At 38.0% G+C, this 18,269-nt stretch overlaps 1 protein-coding gene across 5 annotated transcripts in view; it reads left to right on the top strand.

The window, feature by feature from the left end:
* Positions 1-18,021, top strand: part of LOC120534014 (death-associated protein kinase 1-like) — an 81,872-nt gene extending 63,851 nt beyond the window's left edge. For 2 of the 5 annotated variants that reach the window (XM_039761224.1, XM_039761223.1), the window contains exons 12-17: positions 2,751-2,914; positions 7,507-7,624; positions 7,729-7,883; positions 10,913-10,987; positions 15,421-15,534; positions 16,212-18,020. In XM_039761224.1, coding sequence (XP_039617158.1) covers positions 2,751-2,914; positions 7,507-7,624; positions 7,729-7,883; positions 10,913-10,987; positions 15,421-15,534; positions 16,212-17,387 — 1,802 coding nt within the window. In that variant the 3' untranslated portion in view covers positions 17,388-18,020. Of the gene's footprint in view, positions 1-2,750; positions 2,915-7,506; positions 7,625-7,728; positions 7,884-10,912; positions 10,988-15,420; positions 15,535-16,211 lie in introns of all 5 variants that reach the window. The other 3 variants (XM_039761226.1, XM_039761225.1, XM_039761227.1) reach the window with 2 other exon arrangements.
* The last annotated feature ends 248 nt before the right edge of the window (positions 18,022-18,269 follow it).

Genomic DNA, 18,269 nt, shown 5'->3' with positions numbered 1-18,269 from the left:
TCTGAAACTGAATGAAATTTAGCCATACATAATTCAATATGTGCCAAGGATGGCATAATTCAGCTAGAAAATATCTTCTTCTTTCGGCTGCTCCCGTTAGGGGTTGCCGCAGCGGATCATCTTCTTCCATATTTTTCTGTCCTCTGCATCTTGTTCTGTTACACCCATCACCTGCATCTCCTCTCTCACCACATCCATAAACCTTCTCTTTGGCCTTCCTCTTTTTCTTTTGCCTGGCAGCTCTATCCTTAGCATCCTTCTCCCAATATACCCAGCATTTCTTCTCTGCACATGTCCAAACCATCGCAATCTCAACTCTCTGACTTTGTTTCCCAACCATTCAACCTGTGCTGATCCTCTAATGTACATTGTTTAAATATAAACCGTGAGACATTAAGGCCCATATTGATAGGTCAGATACTTTGGGAATATAGCACATTTCAAACCATTTTGGACAAAATCTCTGAATATGTCTTGCATTGCCTTGGATATAAAATCACTTCTAATAATTTCACAGTAATATTTTTATTAATACCAGACAGATTAAAAAAACGTATTGGAAAAAAAATTCTCCTTGTAAGAACATGTTCAGGATTTGTTTTTCAGTATTTGACAAGAATTCATTAATGTAATTGTAAAGTGAACATGCAGAGCCTGTGCTGGACCTTTCTCAATTGATTTTTTGGTTTGTTCTTTATAATGTGTGACTTTAGATGGGACTTTCTCATTATCTCTCTGAGCTGGGTTGAGGCTATGTATGTGTTGAGTTTGGTGGATTTTCTCCAGAACATGTTATTGTATTTGCTTGTGTTTTCTTTTTCTTTTGTTGATTGAATTCAAAAACCACATTGTACTACCCAAACACAATTTTTGTTATCATAGGTTTGTTTTTGTTTTTTTAAATAAGAGAAGTGCACATAAATTAGTAATACTACAGAGGTTTTTCCAATGAGACCCAACCCTTTGTTCCTGCTCCCTCCAAATACCCTTCTCAGTATCACAAAATTAATCATTTGTAAAAGAAATAAATGTAAACCAGCTTGTCCATTAGGTGATGCCTTTAGGCAGAGTGTGAGGGATCAGTTTCAGGAGCTCATGTTGTTGACAGCTCCTAGCGAATTAAATTATACATATTGGAAATGAATTGCAAACATCAATATTTTCTAGAGATTTCCATCCTGATGCTAATCTGAAGAGAATGGAAGGTGGAAGTGTCATTAGATAGAGTAATATTAAAATAGTGGATTAAGAATATCCATCCATCCATTATCCAACCGGCTATATCCTAACTACAAGGTCACGGGAGTCTGCTGGAGTCAATCCCAGCCAACACAGGGCGCAAGGCAGGAAACAAACCCCGGACAGGGCACCAGCCCACTGCAGGGATTAAGAATAATGTAAAACTAATGGCTAAAATACTGTATGCAAAAATACAAAACATCTTCCATTTCCCTTTCATATCACAAACACATATGCACTCTTTTTAACTGGCTACTCAAAATTAGTTGAATGTGAAAGTGTGATTTCCTATGAGTTGGTTGTTTTTTTTTACAGTTGGTTCCTACCCAGTGCTGCTGGGATTGGCTGTGGCTTCCCATGACCCATGATAAACAGTTTTCAGAATGGTTTGACTATATCAGGCTGAGCCAGGGTAAATATCTTGGGGGCAGCGTGTTATTAGAAGGCCAACAGTTGAGATGCTTTTTCAGTATAACTTCAGTCCAGGATGCAACCATACATTATGTTGAAGCCTCTTTTATAGTTGGCATCAATTAATTTCACAGTGTACTTTAACCAAAGCAGGTAATGCAGGTGTAATGTTTTGAAGTTTCATATAATTTCTTTTTTTGTGTATATCTGTAATGTAACAATGTAAGAAAGCTAAATGATTCCTAATCATATGGATATGATTGTGTTAAGATTAATAATGGTACAATTAATGTTTGATTTTACTTTTTAATTTATTCAGTTTGCATTATGTACTTTTGGTTTGTTTTTTTTTATTACAGATTAAAGACCTTTACTGTTACATATATTGCAAGAGCATAGTGAAATTCTTGTGTCACAGTTGTGGGCAGGGTGGATGGGAGTAGGGAAGTATGTATGGCCACTATTATACAATAAGATAATAAGATGATGATGTACACATACAGTAAATAAATAAGAGTAGCAGAAGAAAAATAAATACAGTAAATAGGAGTAAAAAGAAGTAGATGGCAGTATACCTGTAAGATACAGCGCAATTACACATAAACCTGCAGGTGGGTACAGCATAAGCCATATAAGAACAGAGAGTTCAGAGACCATATGGCCTAATGGAAGAAGCAGTCCCTGAAGTGGCTAGAGCGAGTGGTGAGACTCCGGTAGCACTTTCCAGAAAGCAGAAATGACAATAGTGGATGAGCTGTGTGGCTGTCATCAGAGATGATGGATTTAGTTCACCTCAGAAATCTGGTTAAGTAGATGGTATGAAGCTGGGGAAAATCAGGGCCAATCATTTTAGAAGCTGCATGGACAGCCCTTTACAGGAGTTTGCAATCCTGGCAGGTCAGGTTACCAAACCACTCTGCGATGCATTCAGTTAGCATACTTTCAATAGTGTTTTGGTTCCTACCCCAAAGCTCTTTATGAAGGAAGTAAAAAGAGCCTTTGCCAATTTTCATATTTGTGTAAAATTCCTTACATATCTATTTATTTAGGAGAAGTATGTATTTGTTTATTTATTTATTTTTTGCTTCACTTTCATTTAGGAGACAAAGCTGTGGTATGGGATTTTGCCGGCCAGATGGAATATTACTTCACTCATTCCCTGCTCTTATCGACACAAAGTGAGAATGTGTTGTATTGTATTGTTTTTAGCCTTGAGCAGATTCAAAGTGAAGTAACAGGAAACCAGTCTGAAGCAATTACTCAGGTACACTTTCAAAGGTTCATTCCTGTAACAAATATACTTTAAGAATTTTATAACAGCTTAAAATATTAACTTGTGACTTTTTTCAAATATTTTATTACCAACCAAATTTCATAAGTTATAATTGTCTTTCTTTCAAAATAAGTGATATTGCAAGAATGTTTGTTTTAAACTGTATGTCTTAAAGTGAACAACAACTTGCCCATGTTATGTTCACAATAGACCCATGTCACCCTATTAGACATTACCCTCAAGCTTCTTCCTTGCCAGTCTTCACCCTGACTCACCTCTTGACTCCTTATTGGCATTTGTTGCCCATACTTATCAATTGAGTACATATCACTAAGATTAAAAATTAATTAACTAGGTTGTGAGGCTACAATCCATTGTCTCATCTAAACAGTTCATGACATAACAGTTTCAGTCTGAACTATTTTTCAAGAGACGGGATACCTAATGGTCTTCTGTCCCCCTCAGGTTCCTGTCTCAACAGTACTAGGTAACACTTACACTTATGAGGCTAAGTAACTACTGTTACTGTCGTCTGTTACCTACTGAATTTTCACTTTAGGAGAATGATGCAGCTGTCTGAACATTTATGTATTCTTATGCCTACTGTGCAGTTTCTGCTTTAGTACAAATGTGCTAATCATAGGCACTGCATCAACATGGCTATTAATGAGCCATTATTCCAGAGATGTACCATGGATTTAGTATTAATATCCTAGTTTGGCCAAGTACAGGCAGTTATTCACTATTTCACTTCTACATGTACAGTATCAGCTTAGGGAAGAAAGATGTCTTGATTGCTGTTTGAATATTCCCAAGCCTGTCAAAGCATGCCCATACATGGCTAGCTGGGTTTTATTGTTTTGTTGTATATTTGTTCCTATTTGTATATATCCTGTCTTTAAAATATATTTTTTGGTTGGTTTATCAGTCTTCCATTAGTCACAATTTCTGTTATTTTTTGAGCAGGCCACATGTTAAATGCAGGTGAGCATGAGTGAGTGTAATGCGAATGACAAGGTGATTGACTGGCATCCAGTCCTGGATTAGTTTCTGCCATGCACTTGGTGCTGCAAAGGTAGTGTCAAGTCTCTTATAACTGTGAACCATATTAATGGATAAGTTCTATATTTTTTAAGCCAAAATTATTTCCTCAGAAACATGGGGTATATATACACATATATATATTGGTGTGGCACAACGGATTTCCACAGGGCACGCTGGGAGCTAGAGTTTGGTTCAGCCCTGCTGGGTTCCGTGGTGGTCACCAGGGGGAGCTGCGGAGCCCTATAGTGGACTTCTTCACACCTGGGTGTGATTGCAGGTAATCTTGATGAGCCACATGGAAAACTCCCAGGACCTGAATAAAAGGAGCCACCTCACTCCATTCAGGGAGCCAGAGTTGGGAGGAAGTGGACGAAGCTTGCCAGGAGAGGAGTGGAGTCGGAGAGAAGAGAGAAGGAAAAGAGGACTGTACTGTTCTTTATGTACTGTGCTATGGGGAGCAGAGAAAAGCACTCCCCAGCTGTAAATAAAGGAGTGCTGTGTGACAACTCGTGTCTTGCCTGTCTATGTCAGAGTTAGTATATATTTGGGGCTATGTAGCACAGAGGAAAAGCTTAAAAATTGACCAAATACAAAATAGTTATCGATCTATATCTTGCAGTTATACACAAATGGTAAAATAGTTTGTACATGTCATTTTTAAACAAAACACCACCAGTGTTATGAGATTCAGCTATTAGTCCTCCTGTGGAAAAACCCTTCACCCTGCTGGGGTGGGTGGTTTGCTCTAAAATACCAAATCACAATCATTACAGTTCGTGGCATGGGGTTGGTTTTAAAAAATTGAAAATTAATTTATCACGGTAGAGTCTGGAACAGATTAACCGTGATAAATGAGGGTTCACTGTACCATGTTTGTGAAGAAATGACTTTGACTTGAAAAGTACAGTACTAAACTTATCTTTTAGGCAGCTGGAGACTGTTGTTATGGCATGCTTTGAGACCAAGCTTTAACACTAGAATTACCAGAGCCTACGAAAAAACTCGTAAATCCGTCCCACCTTAAATCGCTTCTTAAAATCATTCACAGCTCTGCACCAGCGTCCTTTCTCATCTAAATGTGCTGATAAAATCAGGCTGCAAGCAGCCAGCTGTTCCATCCCCCCACTTGCACAAACTTCTCCCAGCTCATGCCTTGATTGATTTTCTGGGAGTGAAGGGGAGTTTTAGAGTGGAAATAATAGATCATTGTTTGGAACACACGCATTTCATGTCTGTTCCGTTTCTACAGTAATCTGTGTAAACACATTGTTAAAACAGAAACATTTTTATATTCTAGTAGTAGATGACAAAATGTAGGCATAAATATATAATGTATGAAGCCTGAAGTCCAAATAAAAGAAACACTTTCACAAAAGGTACAAATCTAACACAATTGCGCTTTTATTCAAAAATCTAACTGCAGAAACAAAAAGCTGCCTTAACATGTGACATTGACAGCTTGTTCATTATGACTCCCTCCGTGGCGCAATAGAATCAGCTGCAGAATGGCAATCAAAAGGTCGTGAGTTTGATCCTGCACCACTCGGTTTTGAGAAGTAAACTATTCTTAGTCTTACTATTTTAGAATAAAAACGTACATTTGATTTCAGTCTGTAACAGATGGTGTAATTTATGATACTTGTAAAGGTTAGCTTTGTTTTTTTTTTTTTAGTCAGTTTTATTATCTCAGCCGCGTTCACGAGCCCAAACACACCCCACCCCCGCATCTGATACTGCTGTTTTCACATAGACGCGCTGTAACAGAGGTAAACTCAGCTCCCTTCTACATCGGAGCAAAAATGCACATACCATTGCTTGCATACTAAAGTGTCAGCAGGCACTTTTCGTGGCATTACACACAGTTTTGAGCATGCCCTCTGCACACTACTTGTGACTTTAGGCTTTAGGAAGTAAGTAAATAAATAAAGGTAAATCGTGTCATAAAATGATTTCTTCAAAACATCACATATATTTGTCTCTTTCTTTTTTTAAAATGTGCATTGATCACCGCCAGCATGTTGTAGCACACAGCATCTGGCCACCTGCATGTTCTTGCGTGCACTGAATAAGAGACAAATATACAGTTTGACTGTATTTAGAAATACCATACTTTTACAGCTGATCGGACGCTGTTCGCTTTCAAATAATATTGCATTTCTCTCTATGCTGTGGTTTCCATTACACACCTGAAAGAAAGAGACAATATATGTGAAAACATCAGCGCACAAATGCCAGAATAGAATAGAATTCACACTAAAACATGGCATACAGACAAAACTAGGAAAAAATTCAGATTCATAAAACTGTGCATAAACAAAGTGCCACGTACTTTCCCTTTATAAATCCAAATCAATGTGAAATTTAATGTACATGACCTAGTCTCAGCAAGCATCAATCTCAAGGCCAAAACAGTTCCAGGATGGGGCGCCAGCTCTTTGCAGGGTGAATAGAAGCGCACACACACACGCACTAGTAGTGTCAATTTAACATCACCAAATCCCCTAACCTGCATGCCTTTGGTAAGGAGAAAGAAGAATGCAGAGGAAGCCCTCCAGAAAAGCATGCAAACTCCAAGCAGGAGTTTACTGCAAGGCAGCAGCCCTTACGCCACACTACCATGCCCCAATGTTTAATTATTAACAGTATAATTAAGTTAAAATTTATCTGTAAAATGTAATAGTATACATTCTAGTATTCTAACAGCACACAGCTCCAGGAGGATATCTCTCATCTCTGCCCAGCACTAGTTTTTATACATCTCAATGTTAGTGTGGAAACAAGCGTACCCAACATTTTTGTGTGTACACACCATTTATACATGAGGCCCCTGGGGACCTACACCAAGTGTCTTTAAAAGCTAAGACTGAAGGGACATGCCTTATATTAGCGGGCAGATCATTCCACAGAATTTTGGCCCTGTAGCTAAAAGCTTGACCTCCCGCTGTTGTTTAGTTAATCTTTGTAATGTTTAGTAGGACATAGTCTTGAGATCTTAATGCACACTCTGGTGTGTAAGTAATGATAAGATCAGATATGAAACCACGGCCTTAGCCATTTAAGACTTTATATGTATGATAGAAGATTTTGAAGTCCACCCCAAGCTTAACTGAAAACTAGAATAACAACTTAAGAACTGAAGATATGAGGTTGTAATTTCTAGTTCTACTAAAAATTCTTACAGCAATTTAATGTATATAGAATGGTTTAAACAACCTGTGAATAATACATTGCAGTAGTAAATCCTACATGAAATAGATGCATGACTTAATTTCTCAGTATTGTTCATATTTAGAAAACCTTTTAATTTTTCCCACTTTTAAGCTGGGAAAAATGCTAAAGCTATATTTATCACAGTTGTATACTCTAAAAGAATTGATCTACTGTATAAAGTTAGTGTAATTTGATATAGTGTTTTTTCAACCAACATGTAGTTCTGCACTGTAACATGTCATTGCTTAAAATGACATATAGTTCTGCACTGTAACATTACGTTTGTACACATATAGAAGAACAAGCTTTTGATACATTATTTGTTCCAGGTTTTGTACTGGCTACGTTTCCTAGATGTCTGCAAGAACAACGTTATAAATAAAGCTAAAGTGTTCTTGATTGGTAGTCACTATGACAAACTAGAAATGGACAACAAAGAACAAGTTGGTAAGAAAACCAATGTTATTATTAGAAAGGCCTCTTCTAATGTAAATATTTAATATTTAAAAGCTAATATTTAAAGGTAATGTATACTTTTGATTTTGCTATAGTCAAGTACCTTTTTAAGTCCATTCACCAAAACATCAAGGATTCCCAAACTTGCCTGGACATTGATACAACAGACTTCAAAATGAATTGTAAATCTGCTAGTGATGTGCAACCCCTCAGAGAAAAGCTAATGGAGTGTATGCAGGCTTTCCAGAAGGTAAACACCATTTTTTGTATTAATTTGAATCAGAAATTGTAAATAGATTTTTTTAAATTTCCACAGTACAGTTGTGCAAGAGTTGTTAATAGCTCTATGACACTGGGTTTAAATTCATTCCTGACCTTGGCACGTTCTCTCCATATTAATTTCTTAGCCACTCCTTTCTACTTCCACATCCAGAAGATATGCAAGGCATGTTAATTAGTGAGTCTGAATTAAGCCACTGTGCAAAATATGGGTGCATGTATCTGGCAATCAACTGGTATCTTATCCAGTATTGGCACCCACCTTGTAGCCAATGCTGTTGGGATATACTGTGGTTCCCCATGACCCCATTTTGGGTCAAGTGAGTTGAATGTTTTCTTGTCATCCATTTCTAATCTGCATTTCATGGGAGTACTGGACACAGGGCAAGAGCCAGACTATCACAGGACTCATCCACTCACGCTGGACTAATATAGAGATGCCATTTAACTTAATATGTAATAGTTTAGGATGTGGGTGGAAAACCTAAGGAAAACATTCAAAGTCTATATAAGACATAACTGTATTTAAACCTGGAATTGAACTGCTATGAAACAACAGCTAACCACTGTGTTTCTGCTGCCAAATCATTTAATTTGTATGCTTTATATTTGAAACTTTTATTATATGATTTTTTTGATATTTCCATTTCATATATACATACAGGCAGTGGAGAGCAATCCAGTTAAAATGATACAAACAGAATCAGCTCCAAATGGCTTCCATACCATAGGCACTTTGCATTTTATCAACAAAAAAGCAATGACTGACAAAGTCTGACTGATTATACATACCTCTTATGCGGATTGGTATCCCAACAGGGGTTTGTCTGTGTCTTGCTTTATTATAATGCTATGATAAGCTGCAGGTTTATATGAGTCTCTAAAGAAAAATGGAATGGTTAAATTGTTTATTAAATGTAATAAACCCTGATTGCTTCCAAAATAAGTGAGATTTTGAAAATTTGAAAATTTGAGAAAGTGAAAAATTCCATACATGGATTAGTTAATTGCCGTATTCTCATTGAATAGCAGACATCAATAACAAATGCTGAAATTAATATTATTATTTTAATATTATTTGAATGGTATGATTACAGGTGCAATGTCAGTATGAATTATCCAAACTTTTATATGAAAACTTGGTTTTTAATAATGACAGTTTATTTTTTCTAACAGCTATTTTGGAATGCATTTTTCTTTTACAGTTTTTTCTTTAACATATTTTATGGACAATTTATACAGTAACAGTGGTTAATCCCATCCTGTAGTTACAAATATTCCTATTGCCATCCCTGCCTTACATGTGTTTGTATTTCAATTTGTGTTGCTCCACGTGTGATATTCTACATGTTTCTTTACTCATATTTCATATAACATATGTGACTTACTGACCTTTTCTGCAAATGTTTTATGTTTTGAAATCTTCTGAATTTTTTCTATTTAAGATCCATCCATCCATCCATCCATCCATCTTCTTCCGCTTATCCAAGGTCAGGTCGCGGGGGTCGCAGCTTGAGCAGAGAGGCCCAGACTTCCCTCTCCCCGGCCACTTCTTCTAGCTTTTCCAGGAGAATCCCAAGGTGTTCCAAGGCCAGCCGGGAGAGATAGTCCCTCCAGCGTGTCCTGGGTCTTTCCTGGGGCCTCCTCCCGGTTGGACGTGTCCGGAACACCTCACCAGGGAGGCGTCCAGGAGGCATCCTGATTAGATGCCCGAACCACCTCATCTGACTCAGCTCTACTCTGAGCCCCTCCCTGATGACTGAGCTTTTCACCCTATCTTTAAGGGAAAGCCCAGACACCCTGCGGAGGAAACTCATTTCAGCCGTTTGTATTCGCGATCTCATTCTTTCGGTCACTACCCATAGCTCATGACCATAGGTGAGGGTAGGAACGTAGATTGACTGGTAAATTGGGAGCTTTGCCTTACGGCTCAGCTCTTTTTTCACCACAACAGACCGATGCAGGGCCCGCATCACTGTGCTCCGGGATTATAGGGTACCAGACCCCCTGATAAGGGCTGTTCAGTCCCTGTACATCCGGTGTCAAAGCTTGGTCCGCATTGCCGGCAGTAAGTCGAACCTGTTTCCAGTGAGAGTTGGACTCCACCAGGGCTGCCCTTTGTCATTGATTCTGTTCATAACTTTTATGGACAGAATTTCTAGGCGCAGCCAGGGTATTGAGGGGGTCCGGGTTGGTGGACTCAGGATTGGGTCACTGCTTTTTGCAGATGATGTTGTCCTGTTTGCTTCATCAGGCCTTGATCGTCAGCTCTCTGTGAATCGGTTTGCAGATGAATGTGAAGCAGTTGGGATAGGAATCAGCACCTCCAAATCCAAGACCATGATCCTCAGCCTTAAAGGGTGGAATGCCCTCTCAGGGTTGGAGGCGAGATCCTGCCCCAAGTGAAGGAGTTCAAGTATCTCGGGGTCTTGTTCTATTTAAGATGCTTATGGAAAAATAACCTATCCCAGAAACATTTAAAGCAATGCAGAAAGACACACTGCATAGGCTGCTAGTGTATCACTGGACACACTCTTGCAGAGGCCCATATGGGACAAATGTAGATTTGCCAAACAACCTAAGATTCAGCTGGGGAACCTATGTCTCTGCAGCTCTGAGGAGATGTTCCTAAATATTGCTCTAACCTAGCACCCTTGATCAAGTCACAGCACAGTATTTTGGATGAATTTGCATTTACCAAATGGTAGGCTAGCAGCCCACACCTAATAATTTCTAGCTTCCACTACTTTGTGATGGGCTACGCTTCAGCCTTCTGAGACATTGAATGTAATAAACTGTTTTTAGAATTTAGAGGGATCTAAAATGTAATTACAAAGTGTATTTTGGAGTTTACAATCAACCCATTTTATGCCTAAATGCCATTCGCACACTGCTGTAACATTGATATTTCAAATGCCATGTCTATTGGTTGTGCTTTTCTTCAGCTATATTGGGAATAGCACAGTTATTTTATAATTTTTATTTTACATTTTATTATAGTCTGTGGACAGCACTCTACCCTCAATATGCAAAGAAGTGATGAATGAACTACAGATCATAAGACATAATGGTGATGTAAGTGACCTTTGGTTCCTGGACCTTAAATTAAGAAACAAAGACTGTTCTGCAAGAACAGCAGCATGTTTAATGACCAATGATTTTTTATGTTTTGACAGACTTTAAATGGGTAATTTTGAGAATCAGTGGCTTTGAAAACTTTTAAAGTGTATTAAGGCTCTTGCAAGGTTCTCCTTCTGTCTTTAATGACATCTATGTCTATCTGTCAATCAATAAGTGGATTCTTATTTTCAGTGGATTCAGAAAATATTCAGACCCCTTCACTTTCTGTGCATTTTATCATGTTGTAAAATTATTTTTAAATGAACAAATCTGCCATTTTTTACACTCAATAACCCATGAAAACTAGTTTACAGAAAGGATTACAAATATTTCAAAAATCAAAAACTGAAATCTCTGATCTACTGTATATAAGTATTCAGACTGTGATTGGATACTGTGAGTATCCAAACTGTGGTCAGGTGTTTCCTGTTTTCTTTAATTAAGAACAAGCAAGAGAAGACAACTCAATCCATCAAGCTCATTTGTTTAGCGAATAGCTAAGTTGTCCCAATATCTCACCCAGATACTTCTTAAAAATTGTCAAGGTTTTGGCTTCAACTGCATGCCTCACTAGTTTGGTCCAGATTCCCACAACTCTGTGCAAAGAAGTGCTTCTTGGCTTCAATCCTAAATGTTCTTCCCCTTAATTCCACTGATGGCTTTGAGTATGTGATTCACACTTAAACTGAAAGAATTCTGCTATATCTACTTTATCAATGGATTCTGAAGACCTGGATTAGGTCTCCATACAGACTCCTCTGCTCGAGAATAATCAGGTTTAATTCTCTAAGGCTGTCACAGTAGCACATGTCCTTAGGTCCTGGGATACACCTTGTTGCTCTCCTCTGCACAGCTCCAAGTGCTGCTATATAGTTTTTGTAGAGTGGTGACCAGACCTGCACACAAAACTCCAGATGTTGTCTCACTAGTGCATATAGTTTGAGCATAATGCACCTGCATTTATATTAAGCTATTTTTATTAAATAAGCTAACATTTTATTCGCCTTTTTAAATGCTTCTGTGCATTGCTTAGACATTGAAAATGTTGTGTCAACATAAACTTCTATATATCCTTTTCAGAGGTTGCGTCCTGTAGGACAGTTTCTTCCATCTTGTATTTATAACTGACGTTCCTTTTGCCCACATGTAGCACTTCACACTTTTCTACATTAAACTGCATTTTCCAAGTGTTCTCCCAGTTCTGAAGCATGTCCGCTTCTTTTTGATTTCTTTCTGCTGCCTCCTTAGTATCTGCCACCTGCAAATTTCACACATTTACTAACTATATGTGAATCAATGTCATTAAATCAGAAAAAGAAATCTGATGTGTCTAAAAACTGTGAAATGTGTCCAGAACTGTAGCAAACTGAACTGATTAGACATAGTTTAGAAAGACACACACCTGTCTATATAAGGTCCCACAATTCGATATTACTTTTCTAGACAAAAACCAAACCATGAACTCCAAGGAATTCTCTCTAGACTGCCATGCTCAAATTGTGATGAAGCATACATCAAGGCGAGTGTCTAGAATCATTTCTTAAGGTTTGAGTGTTCCCAAGAGCACAATGGGCTCAATGATTGTGAAACAGAAGAACCAATAGGCTTCTTCCTAGAGTTGGCCATCCACCCAAACTGAGTAACCAGGAGTCATTCCCAGATTGTCTGCCTCCTTGAATCCAGGACATTGATCGACGTAAAATAAAGATGATGCACTGGATAATAAAGACACATAGCACAGTAAAGTAGGTGCTTTAAAAATGTTTAGTGCATTTTATTTAGCACAATACAAATAGTGTGCAAAAGTGTGGTGTAATTTGTAATAAATAAATAAATACTCCTTGATACAAGCAGTGGAACCCCACAAGCCCTGCTCTCTTCTCCCGAAGTTATACCTTGGATTCTGCAGAAGTCACTCAGAGCAGTTGGTCAGTCTTGCTCCTTGGGCACTAAGCCTAACCCCCGTGAGTGCCATCCTCTTGGTCTACCTTGGACTATTTCTCAACCGTTTGACTCTACTCTCCTTTCTTTTGTTTTCCTTTTTTTATGCTCTGGTTCTTTCTTTCTAATCTTCCTTTCTTGTACTCTGTTTGACATCTATTTTCTGTCCTCCTCAGGGTCCTCTTATACTGTAGTGGGCACAGGTTCTTTAATTACAAACCTCAGAGCGAGGACAGATGCTGAGGAATTGAGCAATGAGGCTGAGCCGCTTATGTCCATATGTGCTTGTATGCCCAACCAATTTCCTCATCAGCTTCCTAATGCCACTCAGCTACGCTACCACACACACTTGCACCAACCCTGGAGCCTAAGCGCAACACTGCCATGCATCCCTAAATTCATTTTACCATCTCAGGCAAAAAGGGGCTTCTTAAGGATTTGACCAAGAGCCCAGTGCTTGCTCTGTCAGAGCTTCAAAACCCTTCTACTGAAATGGGAGAACCTTTCAGAAAGATGACAGTCTCAGTGTCACCCCAACAATCTGGTGTTTGTGGTAGATTGGCTAGACAGAAGCTACTCTTAAGTTAAAGGCATATGACAGCTTGTGTGGAGTTTGCCAAATGGTATTTAAAGGGCTCTGAACGCATAAGGCAAAAGATTCTCTGGTCTGATAGGACAAAGTTGAAGTCTTTGGTTTGGACTCCATGCTCTATGTCTGGCAAAGATAAGAAACTTCTCATAACCTACCTAAAACATGCATGATGCTGGTAGCATTATAGGGGTGCTTCTCAGTGCCAGATGCAGGGAAACTGGTCAAAATTGAGGGAAAGATTAATACAGAATAATACAGACAATTCCTTGACGAAAACCTGCTCCAAAGTGCATGCCACCACAGAAAGAGGTGGCAGTTCATCTTTTTTGCACTATAATGACCTGAAACATGCAGTCAGGACAACACTGGATTGGCCTTGGGACATGTCTCTGACTGTCCTCAAATGACCCAACCCAAGCCTAGATTTAAACCCCACAGAACATCTTTGAAGAGACCTGAACATGGCAATGTCCATCCAATTTAATGGGGCTTGGGAGGATCTGCTGGGTAGAATGGGATAAACGGCCCAAATCCAGGTGTGCACTGCTTGTAGAGACTTAACCAAGAAGATGCAATGCTGTAATAGCTGCCAAAAGGGTTTCTACAAAGTGCTGAATTATGGGTCTGAATACTTATCTCTCTGTTATAATAAAAAAAATCCTGGGACGAGATGTGACTTTTTCAGAGAGATACTTTCACATCCCGCTAGACGAGACTTTGTGCCAAGAGATTTAACCACGCCTGGGGCTGTAAATAAAAGACAAAGAGTAGATGACAAAGTAGAACGTCATAAAGAGTTCAAAAAAGTGGGCGTGATACACATTCAGAGCAGGTCAGAGATAATGAAAGTACAAAAATTAGAAAGTCTTAAAAAAATGATAGTTAAGATTGCTTTAGCACAAACAACCGGAAATTATTACTTGGTGAAATAACGGAACAGCGAAAAAAGATCAAATATATTGTTCGGATTTAAACTTTAAGTTGGAGACTTGTAGATTGTCTAAGTCGTGTTGCCATCAGGGAAAAGTAGTGTTGCTTCCCAATAAAGAGGTGTATCTGCGAGAATTAAAAGATTTGTTGTTTGGTGAAAGTGAAATCCACATACGCTTGAATCACAGAGTTGCACAGATACATAGGAGGTTTTAGAGACAGAAACATTATTCAAACAAACATAAGTCTCTTTCTGGAGTGAACCGAGCTCTGTGTGTAGTCGGAGGGGACAGTTCCGTCTCTTAATTAAAAGAATAGAAAATCTTCCACTTCATAGGTGCGTGTCTCGGGAGCAGGACCCCTAGGAGGAGCAGAGGATGTCTGGGGGAGAAGCGAAACAAGGCAGTGAGACAAAAGGATAGATACTGTACAGGCTTTTAAATGTTCAAAGCGCCACGCGAGATGCAGATGACATGGCACTGCAGCAGCAAGCCAGCAACTGATCAAGCAAAGAGGAGGTAAAAAGAAACAGTATTTGTTTCCCATTGTATCACCGTTTAAAAGGGGGTTTCAGTTGTCAATTTTTAATTTGTAATAAGTTTCCAAACCCCTGTGAAAACATGTTTTCACGTTGTCATTGCATGTTATTTATTATAGACTGAAGGGTAAAATGGTAAATTCATCAATTTAAAATTAAATCTACAGCACAATAAAGTGTGCAGAAAGTGAATCTATCTATCTATCTATCTATCTATCTATCTATCTATCTATCTATCTATCTATCTATCTATCTATCTTATTGATAAGAAGTGGTAAACAGATCCATATAAATAAAATATAATTGCAATGCAATAGAAACAAAAACTGCTAATCATTTTGATATTTTTTTAACTCATTCAAAATTGAAATGCATTTTATTTTCCAGGTTAAATTCTTGCTCTGGAAAGATTTTATTTTATCTGTTAAAAAGAATTTGTCAGAAGATGTTAGCTGTGAAACCCTGAAAACAACTATAGAATATCTTCACAACATTTCTGAGGTGATTTTATTTTTCTGTATTCATCACCCTATTAACATTAGTTTTTGACTGTAAATGTACTGTAGAATGAATAACAAAGTAGATAGCAGTGTTGCCTTGATCCTCCAGGAGACTTAAGTTCAAATCCTGGCATGATCACACCCCCCCACCCCCCAATCTGCATAATTTTTCTAAAGGAACTATAGTTTGTCTTCATTTCCAGCGGTTTGGTTTGGAGATCAGTTTATTGTTAACTCTGAACTGTCTCGTTGTGTGGGACTGTTGTACAATATGGTCATATACAATATGCAAAATACTACCATGAGAATGTACGAAATAATTACTCCTATGTAGTTTTTAGTTTTCGAGTTCTGACAAGTGAATAATACTGTACAGATAATGAAAATATTTAAATATGTGAATCTTATCGTTATAGGCTTAAACTATTTATCCAGAAGAAAGCTTTTGATAAAAATGGTGCCGGGGTTGGAATTCAAGAAGTTCTAGGATGCCAGACAGGCTTTCGGCAGTTTCTGTCTAGATAGTCATGGATGATGAGAAGATAAACTTATTTTAATGAATTCTGTATATTTCTGCTTTAAGTTTTTAAAGCTACTTATTGGGCAAACAAAGTATATTGTTTAAATGTGTATAACTATATTGAACTGCTACCTTAATTATATTTTTGTTGTTTTTAGTTGCTTTTTTTTCCAGATTTTACTGTTGAGTCTTCTGCATCTGAGGAGGACAGTGGCCTTATAATCTTGGATATCCAGTGGCTATGTCAAGATATATTTGGCAAGTTTGGCAGCTTTGGGCTTGGAAAATTACCATGTACTAAGGAGACATGGACAGCAAGTGAAATAGTGGCAATTTTAAATGTAGAAGGCTCTGCAGCTACAATTTTGAAGGTTCTTGAAGTCTTGGAGTTACTTTATAGTGAAAATGGAGAAAATTATATTGTACCAGCTTGGCTTAAGGAACAGATGCCAAGAAACATATGGACCAAACATAAATGTTATAATGTTTATTATGGGATATCTTACACCTGGAAAAAAGAAAATGGAATTATTTCTCATGTGTTTTTTGCCCGGCTTCAAATGAAATTAATGAAATGTTTTACACAGCTCAGACAAGATGGCACAGTCAAAGAGAAGTTTGTACTTTGGTCCAATGGAATAAAATGCATACATGACACAGAGGCCCTTGTGCAAGTGCCAAAAGGTCGCCACTGCATTAATATAGCTGTTAGAGGATACAGAAGCCATAACTGTGAGCCACAGGACTCATGCAAGCAATGCTTTGAAATACTTGAAGCCATTTGTTTTCAAGTGGAGAGTTTGTTTCTGAGGTTTGGAACAAAAGATGAATGGAAAAAATTATATTTGAGCCCTAAGGAACTGGAAGCCAATATGGGCATATTTAATGCTGATTTTACTGTCTATACCATGAAGGAAATCCTAGATGCTGAAAAAAGTAATACACTCCTTTATAATAAATTAACAGGATGTGATGAAAAGCCCTGTGATGTCCTAATTTCAGGGCATGACCTGACTGTTGTTAAAAACCTGATGTGGGATGCCAGCATTAGGTGGTTACAAGCAGACACAGTTGACAAACTTTGTGCCTTTTTAGATTTTGAGCATCCCCTTGGAAGGCATTGGAAGGGACTTTTAGAAGTGCTTACCAATGGAACGAATCAGAACTGTGAGGCTTTAGCAGAGCAAGCCAAGAGAGAAGGATTATCACCTACATTTGTGCTGTTCCAAAAATGTCAAGACATGACAATATTCAAATTAAACTGTGCTTTAAGTGGTCTTGAAAGGGAGGACTGTGTGGATGCAATTAATGCTATGTTTCAAGATTTTATTTGAGAAGTATCTGCTGTAGGAGTCAAGCGGAGTGATACAACAATAAGCTGATAAGTGATGGGTGTGGTGTTAGGCTGTTACAATTTTCAGGGTGTATTAAGGGTCTTTGAGTGAAAACCGAAGTGGGTGTATATAACGATGCACCAATGTTGTAGACTAAATATAATATCAACCTGTCATTGCCTCATTGCGTGTTCATCTTTATGGCCTACACTGAATCCATATCTGTAACAGAGGTGCAAAGAAGATTTTGTATTAAGTTTAATATACCACATATTCTTCTCGTAACATTATTTTAAAGTATTTTAATAAATTTCAATCTACTGGTAAGGTGAAGTACATGTTTTTTGCACCACCGAGAACTATAAGAATACCAGAAAATATCAAAAGTGTGAGAAAGTCTGTAGAGTGGAGTACCCGTCGTTAAACATTACAGCAGTCGGTAATATTCAATATTTCAAATGGGTATATAAGACAAGCTAAATAAACTGCATTAGTTAATTACTTTTTGGAGTACTTTAGTTCTTTTCTAAATCAATCCAGCCATTTGTACTGTCATTTTAAAAACATAACATCCTTGCACCACCCCAGTTACATTCTTAAATTGCCAAGGTGCATTTGAAAGTGTATTACACAAACCAGCATTATTTATTTGTCAAGTTTAACGTTATGATTAGGACTGCTGATGCATAGGTCCAGTAGCCTGGGCTTGAATTTCAGGCTGTTCGTGGTCTGTATAGAGTTTGTATGTTCTTCACATCTTCATCATTTTTTCTGACTATGCTGTTTTTCCATCTGCCACAACATTAAAACCACTGACAGGTGAAGTGAATAACATTGATTATCTCGTTACAATGGCATCTGTCAAGGGATGGGGTATATTAG

The sequence above is a fragment of the Polypterus senegalus genome, chromosome 8 (assembly GCF_016835505.1).
Source record: "Polypterus senegalus isolate Bchr_013 chromosome 8, ASM1683550v1, whole genome shotgun sequence".
Classification (NCBI taxonomy): Eukaryota; Metazoa; Chordata; class Cladistia; order Polypteriformes; family Polypteridae; genus Polypterus; species Polypterus senegalus.
Note: the sequence above shows the minus strand (reverse complement) of the source record. Positions and strands in the feature narration are given on the sequence as shown.